The 10,535-nt window shown below is 52.1% G+C and overlaps 1 protein-coding gene across 1 annotated transcript; it reads left to right on the top strand.

The window, feature by feature from the left end:
- The first annotated feature begins 1,099 nt into the window (after positions 1-1,099).
- LOC127294697 (coleoptile phototropism protein 1) lies at positions 1,100-6,479 on the top strand. The gene is made up of 3 exons (XM_051324568.2): positions 1,100-2,181; positions 5,604-5,933; positions 6,028-6,479. The coding sequence occupies exons 1-3, from the start codon at positions 1,225-1,227 to the stop codon at positions 6,283-6,285; spliced, it is 1,545 nt and encodes a 514-aa protein (XP_051180528.1). The 5' UTR covers positions 1,100-1,224; the 3' UTR covers positions 6,286-6,479.
- Positions 6,480-10,535: the final 4,056 nt, after the last annotated feature.

Genomic DNA, 10,535 nt, shown 5'->3' on the forward strand with positions numbered 1-10,535 from the left:
AATTTGGTTTGCATGCAACCAACCAATCACCGGGACGTTTTTGGCCCTAGTGATGCAAGCCAAGTTGCCAAATGAAGTGAAGAACATAGGAGGGAGCTCGTTTCTAGCCACGCGTGTGGGAAATAAGACGGACGGCGTTGCGACGTGGACCGACAAACCCTAGCTCGCTACCAACCATGACATGTGCGACATCGGCTCCCAAGCGGCAGAGCCCCATTAGGCGTGCGAGGCGGAGGTGAAGGCGAGGCAAGGCTGGTAGGAGGAGGCCGAGGCAGAGTCTACATGGGGTGTCGAACGGATAACCCAGAAATGGAGGGGGCTGCGGAAAGGGACAGAACCCGCTTCAACACCGATATGGTGGCGGCAACAATGAGGGATAGAGCCCGCTAGGACGCCGAAATGGCAGCGGCGTTGCAACGCTAGAAGGAGGAGGGTGAGTAGGAGGATAGAGCTTGTAAGATGCGCAAGATCGAGCGTCGACGTGCCACCTTAGCATCGGCGTGTCAGGTGGTAGAGGTGCACATCGACGAGGGCGGCCCCTCCGAGCACGTCCAGGCTGGCAATGGCGAGGAGTAGACGTGTTGTCATATGTCGCAGGGTGACGAGTAGATACGTAATTTAGATTTTAAATCCGTGTAATAAACTATATCTGAGTTTATTAAAATATAAATCTACCTATCTTTTTTTCGCTGGCTTGCGAGCCTGACATGGATAGCCGGGCAGTCTCGATGCATCCACGCCGCCGCATTTCAAAACCGAAATTTAGGCAAACAATGCAAACATCCGCACCCTCGTGCCCATTTGGGTTGGGCTGGGTCGGATTTTTGTGTCTTCTATCCATGCGAACCGAAATGGATAGCCCCGATCGTTTGGGGTCGACGATGAAGATGCCCTAACACATTGTATTTGGAAATTTAACCGTAGCGTAATGTGGTGAAAATGAATATACACGTTATTCCGTATTTGTTTTGAGGTAGAATCTACTGAGAACTTTCCGCCCTTCGATGTAGTGTGTTTGTCAGCGAGCAACTTTTGGACCATCGGCATGCCCGTCGCCCTCTCCACTCTGTACCTCCATGTACCACACCATGCTGCTACTACAAGAAGCTTTATGGCACATCATCGCCTTGGCAGCGTGGTTGCACATAGCACACTTGCTCCAAGTTCCAACACAAGAGCTCGAGCTCAGCTTCAGCTCGGACTCGGAGCACGCCAAGCAAAGTGATGAATCCTCCGTCGCCAGCCCAATGCCCCAGCTCTCCGTCCCCGCCCGCCACAGCTGAGCCTGCCGGAGCGCATTATTCCTCGCCGGACCCACGGCGCTCCTCTTCTGGCCTCGTCGGCACGCCCCCGCGCGTCGCCGGCGATCCTACCGGCGCTCATTATTCCTCGCCGGACCCACGCCGTACCTCCGCTGCCACCGCCGTCACTACTCCCCCGAGGGGTGCCAGCGACGACGCGTGCGTCGTCATCAACGACGTTGACGCCTTCGCGCGCACCATCGCCGCCATCCGGTCCAAGCCCCCGGCGGACAGTTCGCCGTCCTCCTCTGACCACCTGGCCTCCGTGCTGTCCCACTACGCGGCAAGGTGGCTCCCAGACGTCGTCGCGTCGTCCCCCTCGGGGCGCTTCCTGCCACCGCCAGAGAGCCCGACCGCCACGTGGCTCAAGAAGCGGCTCCTCCTTGAGTCCCTCGTCGCCGCGCTCCCGCCCGATGACGGCGACGACAGGGACGACGGCATCGCGTGCGACTTCCTCCTCCGCCTGCTCCGCGCGGGGAGCATGGTGGGCGCCGACGCGGCGCTTCTGGGCGACCTCGAGGCCCGCGCCGCGCGGCGGCTCGACCAGGCGTCGCTGGGCGCCGTCATGATCCCGGCGTTCGGCAACGGAGGCACCACCGCCCGCGACCACCACCACCACCGGGCAACGACGACGACGACGCTGCTGGACGTGCACCTCGTGCTCCGCCTGGTGCGCGGGTTCCTGCGGGAGGGCGCCAAGGCGGGCGGCGGGGGCGCGGCGGCCGCCAGGGTGGCGAAGCTGGTGGACGCGTACCTCGCCGAGGCGGCGCTGGAGGCCGGGCTGCGGCCGGCGGAGTTCGAGGAGCTCGCGCGCGCCGTGCCGGCGCACGCACGCGCCGCCGACGACGGGCTGTACCGCGCCGTCGACACCTACCTCAAGGTCAGTACAATGCAACTGCGTTCGGTTAATTAATTCCGACCGGCGGATGTTGATCGGTTAGTTAATCCCGACCGTACATCGTCATGGGCTCATGGCAGTAGTGCTATCCCATCATGCCGTGGGTTGTGCATGCGTGCAGACTGTTCACGCGTGCCTTTGATCTTTAAAATGATCGGGGAAACTGGAGAATCATTGGCATGCTGATAAAAAGCAGTATTCCAGCATGCAGAACTACAGCGTTACTAAAGATTAGAACAAACCAACAATTATTTGTTGGATGAATAGTACAATTCAGACATTTGAGATTTTAAAAGCAACAGTTACGCATCTAAAAAATTCAGCTTCAAATATGCTTTCCTCCCGATTTGCAAATAAAGCAACTATGGTCATACATAAATTTCAAAAGCAAGAAAATATTGAGGCAACAACACAAACATGCCCAACAACAAAGAAAATCACAGATCAGCGGAATCCAACTTCCATTGTGCAGCTGTATGCATTCGGTGCCAGCTAAATCGTTATTCCTTTCCAGCAAAACGTAATGGTAGAGAATGAAGGAGAAGTTGTTACTTGAGAAATGATGAAAGCAAAGAATGACTACTAATGAACCTTCTTTTCTTCTCCTCCAAACTTCTCCCACCACCACACTTAAAGATCACGAATGAAAGAGTAGGCAGCATTTTCAAGAAGGGATGCGACATCCATGCTGCTATTTCTCAGATAAACAAGCTAGTTCTAGGGTTTTCCGTGACACTAACAACAGAGCGTAAAGGGAGGTAACATTCACGCCCTTGAATGAGGAATGGAGATGCCTGCGGGCGCCTCCACAACTGCCTTGTACATGCCGGCATGGATTTCTCAGACTACTCATAGTGGGAGTAACTTCACTAGTAACTAAGTGTCCAACTCATCAAATTTGCTTATGTGGCAGTGAGTTAATGAGGAGAGAGGAGGATGGAGTAACATAGCTAGTTACTGTAACATCACACTTCCCAAGATACAATGAGTCTATAAGCTAATTAATAAAGACATCTATGATACTACTTTGATGTTACTAACTACTATGAAGGTAGTAATATAGAGTAGTAACATGCACATGTTACTACTCTATGTTACTTCCCACTATGACCAGTCTCATGCGCCCCTACTACACAACCCAAAAGATCCCTAGCCATTGGCCAATAAGCTCGTGAGGCTGCATCACATAGGTGATGGACGAAGCGGTCGTAATAGGAGGGTAATCACGCCGGCGCAACGACCTTAGAGCTGAGGCCAGAACGAGCCCGCAAATCAGCTGCCAGATCTACACCCGCCTGGCCCTAGTCTAACTAGCATGCTCATCGTTAAGGGTGGGGGGAACACGGTTTGACTGGTTTAGCAGGTTTCATCTAGTTCATTTTAAAATTAGATAGGAAGTTTTGATTTATTTTGTGAAGCAAAATGAATTGGCTCCTCATTTACCGATTTGGACGGTTTTGATTGTTTGAGTTTTGCCCATCTCTACTCTACTCATCATTGCTATATTTGTAATAAAAAATAGTATATGGTTATGAGATACGGAGTACTAGCTAACTTTCAACTATTACAAAATAAAGTATGAAAAAAAATCTTCAAGGTCTTTAAACTCTTTCATGTTCCATACACATTTAGTTTTTGTGATTGTCAATGTCTCAGAAAGATTAGGACCGACAGGTCAAAATTTGGTAACGGGTAATGTGTCGCTGATCGAGATACAAATCATTCTCTCTTTGGCAAAACGTTACAAATCATTCGAGCGTGGCAATCATACAGCGTACGTGCAAGTTTGTGATGCCCCTTTCCACTCACCGTTGGCTTTGTCGATGCGATAGGCCAAAAAGGGCAAGGCAGCTTTTCTGAGCGCACGTGGTTTCCTGCATAGGAACTGTGTACGTTGGCCGATGTGATTGTGTTGGACGCATTGCGACGCTGCAGGTAAACAATCCATCGAAGTAAGAGAGGCAGTACACACATGTTTCTGTGCGTTTGACCATTGCAATTCAGCTTGGACCGAATCATTTGCATAGGAGCAGTAGAATTCGCGCGCTTTTGGCGGTTATTAGACCATTTACAATGGGATGCTTTTAAAAATAAGGTTTTTTCTAGCCAAGCATGGGTGCTTATTTGAGATGACTAGGCTGATGCCAGGCCATATACAATGGAAAATGCTTAGAAAGGCGCTTAGAAAAATAAATTAAGCCTTTTGCTAAGCACTGGTGCTTATTTATACCTGAGAGGATGAGAGGTGTCTAGTTAGGCATCTGTTATGCACCAGTGCTTAGACAAAACCGTTTTATTTTTTAAGCATCCCCTAAGCACATTTTATTGTACATGCCCTAACTAGACACCTCTGATATACAAAATAAGCACTAAATGCTTAGATAAAGTTGGTTTATTTTTCCAAACACTTCTTTATGCACCTCCCATTGTACATGTGCTTAGAAGCATGTGAACTTCATAGAGAATTATACTCAGATTTTTTTCTCTATATGTATCGTTTGACTCGGTTAGGATTGCATTCTTAGAAATGCATAGGAATTTTCCTATAAGATCGCATTGCACTATGTTTCAAGTAAATTTTTCATCCACTCAAACCTCATGTTATATTTTTTTATATTTTTCCCTATGATTCAAACACTACTTAAACAAATATCTCGCAGGTCCAAAATCCGATAAAATTCAATGAATATGACATTCTAAATTTAGAGTTTTTCCGTCCCTCTGTTCTAAGAATCAACCAAGCAAGGCCTGAATTTGATCATTCTTGCGATTCATTTAAGGAGGCAGCTCCAGCTTAATCAACAAAGTAAGTGAATAAATGAGATACCAACAACACCGATCCGTTCCCGTGGGATCATTCTCTTCGTTTGTCCTTTGCACGATGGGAGTAAGGTCCACAAGCCCAAATCTACACCTACATATTTGGATCCATTCCAAATTCACATACTCTAGTCACATCAGAAAGTAAATAAACTAAAAAATGTATTTGGATCCTTCTCAAATTCGATCACGTAGTGTAGTCACATCAGAAATTAAATAAACTGAATAGTGACCTTGTTCTTTTGCCTGCAAGTGACTATGTTTAGTAGCCACATGTGAATATGTGTGGTTTATTTTTTCTGAAAGGTGTAGGTATATTTGCATCTAGAAACGAAAGAACAGTGATCACGTGAGCTACCTGTTGCTTGATCTAAAAGCGCAAGATAATAAAAACCTACCTGTCCTTGTTTCTCTCCTAAAAAAAAACTTACGTGTCCTGTCCTTGCACATGGAGATCGGACCTGATTATGTTGTTGGTGGTACACGTACGTCCTGGGCGTGCTGCACGTCGATTCTGATCGCTAACGTTTGTGCACCTACGGGAACGACCGTGAACGTTTGTGACACGTATGGCGTGCATGCAGGCGCACCCGCAGGCGAGCAAGGAGGAGCGGCGGTCGCTGTGCCGGGTGATCGACGCGCGCAAGCTGTCGGCCGAGGCGGCGGCGCACGCCGTGCAGAACGACCGCCTGCCGGTGCGCTGCGTGGTCCAGGTGCTCTTCTCGGAGCACGGCAGCAAGCTCAGCCGCCTCGCTGACTGGAGCGGCTCCTTCCGCTCCCTGCAAAGCAGGAGCCCCGCCGCCCTAGACATCTCTTCAGCCGCCGCCGCCGCCGCCCGGTGCCCCTCCAAGCGAGAGGTCGTCTCGCAGCACCACGAAATGCGCCGCCTCCGCGAGGACGTCGCAAGGCTCCAGGTCAGTGACCATAATATTCTGCAACAGTGTTAATTCAGTGATCGATCGGCGTTGATGTGCTCTAGCTCACATGTTGATGCGTACGCGAGTGCAGGTGCAGTGCCACGCGCTGCAGGCGCAGGTGGAGCGGCTGGGCTCCGAGAGGCGGCGGCGGGGGCTGTTCAAGTGGGGCGCGTTCCTGTTCGGCGGCGGCATGGGCGCGGACGCGGCGAGGGTGGATGATTCCGACAGCGGCATGGAGAGGACGCCGCTCAGCGGGACCAAGAAGGCCCGCGCCGCCGCTGCCGCCGCCGGGTCGATGCCGGCGACGGGCACGCCGACGGTGGCCAGGTGGCGCAGGTCGCACTCCTGAAAGCCTGAATGCATGGGGACTAGACCTGTAGAAAGGCTACGCATCTGGGTCATCTGGTGAAGCAAAAAATGTAAAATGTGTGTCTGGGTTGGTTTTGCTTTGAGCGGGACTCGTTTTATCTGGTTTGGGATCTTGACGACTCTACTGTTATTTTAACTCGAATCTAGCTGTGGAAGTATCAGATTGCTCGTTCAGTCGTTCCACAGCTCTGGAGTGAGATGTCAGCGGCTGTATACGGTCTGCCTAAACCTCCCCCTACAAAAATCCCTAAATTATCACAGAGTACCCTAAATTGTTTTAAACATAAGGCTATAAGCTCGGCTTTATATATAAAGCCCCAACGGAACCACACAAGTCAGATACAACACACCCAAGCTCTCGACAAGTCTGCACGGCAATCCCGCCTAGGCCAACACACAAACCCACACGGAGGTCTCGCATAGATACAACATAAGAAATACCCTGGAGCGGGTCGAATAAAGTAACAGCATAAGCAGTCTCTGGTGGCGTCGTTTACCCTCCAGCTCTACTCCTCGCGTGCAGCAGTCGTACCGCCTCGAGCGCCTCGTCCAGCAGCGCCCTGTCCCTCCGTTCCAAGACTGCATGTGAAGCATCATATGAAAGAAGGCGTCAGTCGGGTTGTTAATCAGCTTTCCTTCAATAGTTAGTTTACTCCTAATATTCCAAAGAGACCAAGACATGGCCGCAAAGGTGAACCAAACTAAGAGCATCTCTAACAGAGCCCGTAAATCCCGCCGGAACCGAACTTTTCCGGCGGATTTACGGGTTCGGGCTGAAACACGCGCAGATTAGAGCCCGTAAACATGGGCCGGCCCGAATCGAAAGTTCGGGGGCCCGAGAAACTCCCCGCATGACCCCTATTAAAAGGGATCGCGGAGGGGAGTTCGGTTCGCAAACCCTACTCCCCTCCGCCGTCTCCTCTCCCTCCGCCGCCGCCAGTCCCCCGCTCCGACGAGCAATCCACGCCCAGCCAGCCACCAATCACCCACCCGCCGCCGCGCGATGGCCTCCCGTGGAGGTGCAGGCAGCCGAGCCGCGGGATTGGGCGGCGGCGATTCGCCACCGTGTCCGCCTGTCTTCCGCAGCGAGGCGGAGCGGCGGAAGTGGAACCGCAGTGAGGGCGCGCGCAAGCGGAGCGCTCCCCGGTGGACCAACTGGGGGCTCACGCCCCCAGGGAAGCTCGCCCGCTACGACAACCAGGCGGAGAGCTCCTCCTCCGGGCAGTCTAGCCGCGCTCCACGGCTGCCCGTGGCGGCGAGCGTCGAGGAGGACAACCTCATCCCCGCGCGTTCTCCAACCTTCTCCGCCGGGGACTACGTCCACGACAGCGACGAGGCGGAGGCGGTGATGGCGCAGAAGTTCGCCATCAGCGAGGCAGAGGCGAGGGCCCGCTTCCGCCGTGAAGAAGCCGACGCCGTCCGCCAGGTATGGGAGTACGAGGCGGCCCACCGGAATAGTCGAGCTTGACAAGGACGACGCGTGAAGACTTCACGCCGCCAACGATCTCCGCCAGCACCGGCACCGCCGAGCGCGCCATAGCTAGTAGGCCGCATTTTGCTCATTTTAGCTAGGTTAGGTTGCCGGTGTACTAGTATAATGTCAATTCCCCCGTAGTATGTATGTATCGATGCGCAATCGGAGCATCTATTTCATGTATGAACTATGATCATCGCCTAAACTTACCCGCGCCAATTCGAATTCCAGTTTTCAGTTTCATTTTACTGGTTCTATTCTGCACCACTGCGAAATTCGACAGAACTTGCGTTTTCGGTGAACTGAACTCGCGTTTTTCGGTTTGCGTTTTTTTTGAGCTCTACTAGAGATGCTCTAAGCTACGAAGAGGGCCTGAGATGCCCTGAGCTAGCGCAATAAAATCCCGTATCCCGCCCGAGTTCCATTTGCAATGCAGCAGTTCCCTAACTCCCGCCCACATGAATCCCGCCATGTGGCAAGTGAAGAAGATGTGGTTGCAGTCTTCCACCTCTCCGCACAAGGAGCATCGGCCATTGGACGGGCCATGCCGCTTGGCCACCTGCTCAGACGATGGCAGCTTGCCCCGAATAAGCTGCCATAGGAACACCTTGATTTTTGGTGGCACCCGTGCCCGCCAAACATCTCTAAAGTGTGACACCGACGCCCCCTGCGACAGGTCGTAGTACACTGATTTAGCCGAGAACACCCCTGAGGGTTCCAAGGACCATGAAACTACATCGTGTTGGTCATCAGTGGGTAAGTCCTGTATCTCGCGACAGAGGTTGTCCCATTCGATCGTCTCCGCCAGGCTGAATTACCTTCTAAAGCGGATGCGCCAAGCTCCCGGCGTGCCGCCCCTGACCCTTGCAGCATCAACCGTAATGAAAGGTTGATCACAGCAGTTGTATAGCCTAGGGAACCTAGCCCGAAGGGGTCCGGATCGAGACCACCAATCGAGCCAAAAATAGGTCCTTTTCCCATTCCGGACCTTGTGCTTTGCTCCCAGTCTGAAATACCATTTGATCTTGTGAATGGCGTTCCAGAACTGGGAGCCCCTAACCGGCACCTCCTTATCGAACAAGTCCCTATCCCCTAGGTACTCCGCGCGTATCAAATCAGCCCACAACCCTTCTGCGTTCTGATAGAGCTTCCATATCCATTTTAGCATCAGCACGATGTTCATAATTAAGCTTGATGTCCATAGGCCGGAACTATCTAATAGAGTCCGCGCCCGGGACTTTCGGAATCAGCGAGACGACACCAAAATTCAGCCTTGCGATATCCACCCTCCCTAGGACGAAATCGTTAAGGAGCTGCAAGATCGGTGCCCGAAGGGTTCCCCATAACCGTTTGAAGAAAGACACAGGAAGGCCATCCGGGCCCGGAGCCGTGTATGTCTTCATACTCAAGAGGACCTCATCCAGTTCCTCTTGAGTGAAGGTAAGCTCCAAAGCAAGGTTCTCCTCTGGCGAGACCCGCTTATCCTCATCCCAGAGGTTTGGATCGAGGGAAAGGACTCTCTCTTCCCCAGACGACCCAATGAGGCCGATGTAGAAATCATACACGTGCCTTATGAGGTCGGCTTGGTCCTCTATTTCCCCCTGATCAGTGATCAAACGCGGTATAGCGCATTTGCGTCGCCTCCCATTGGCAATCGCACGGAAATACTGTTGCGGTCAGAAACCCACCGGCGAGCAACGACGAGCAACACAGTAGAGCCGGGAACAACTTAGGGCTGCGGCTGGCCCTGGTCCCTCCGAGCGACGGCCCGCAAAGCCTCTGGTACGCACGTCCGATGCTGGTGCAAGGGCGTGCCACCTGACCTATACCTGGTCAGGAAGGTGATGGAGATGCCTCGCTTAGTTTCCTGCATGGCATACACGTAAACATTAAATGCGAGCCTCGATCGGCTCTCAGGTTATCCTGTGAATCGGCTCAAGGAGCCGATCCACCCATCATTCGTACGAGGTGCACGAATATATGGTGGTCCTGCTTGATCAAGATAAAGCTGAAACGATCTACGACGATTTAGGGTTTTCACCGCATAATCGGATCATCCTACTCACGATTGGGCCTCGCGGTCACGTACGGTGATCGTAAGCCGATCCTAGACAAGGCCTAAAAACCAACACGAGGTTGATCCCCGGAACATCCTGTCTAGGGCTAGCAAACTACACCCTACGCGTCGCTGGATCCTCCAACCCTTTGTAAGGCCTAACTATTGCAGATATTAAACTAATCCTTGAAGAACAAGGAGCAACCGTAACGGATCGGATCTACTGAATAATGATCAAGCGGGGTGCCGCCCCTACACCTAAGATAGGTGTAAGGGCGGCTAGATGCATAAGGGTTGCACTACGACAGCATATGATACGAAGAACAATGCTAACCCTAACACATCTAAGATAACTACGTTGCTCGCCATCAAAAAGGCTTCAGTACGAGCAACGCATGAACAACGAAATAAGCTTGTGCTGCCTAGATCGCAAGATGCGATCTAGGCAGCATGATGCTTACCGGAAAGAAACCCTCGAGACGAAGGAGTTGGCGATGCGCCGAGATTGATTTGTGGTGAACGTTGGTTGTTGTTTATTCCATAAACCCTAGATACATATTTATAGTCCAGGGGACTTTCTAACGTGGGAATAATCCCCACCGTGCACGAGACAAACTCTACCTAACCGACACGTATCCTACTATATTACAGATACACGGGCCAACTAGCCCAAACTTTGCATAACAGGCCGATTCACGTG

Source organism: Lolium perenne, chromosome 1 (genome assembly GCF_019359855.2).
Source record: "Lolium perenne isolate Kyuss_39 chromosome 1, Kyuss_2.0, whole genome shotgun sequence".
NCBI lineage: Eukaryota > Viridiplantae > Streptophyta > Magnoliopsida > Poales > Poaceae > Lolium > Lolium perenne.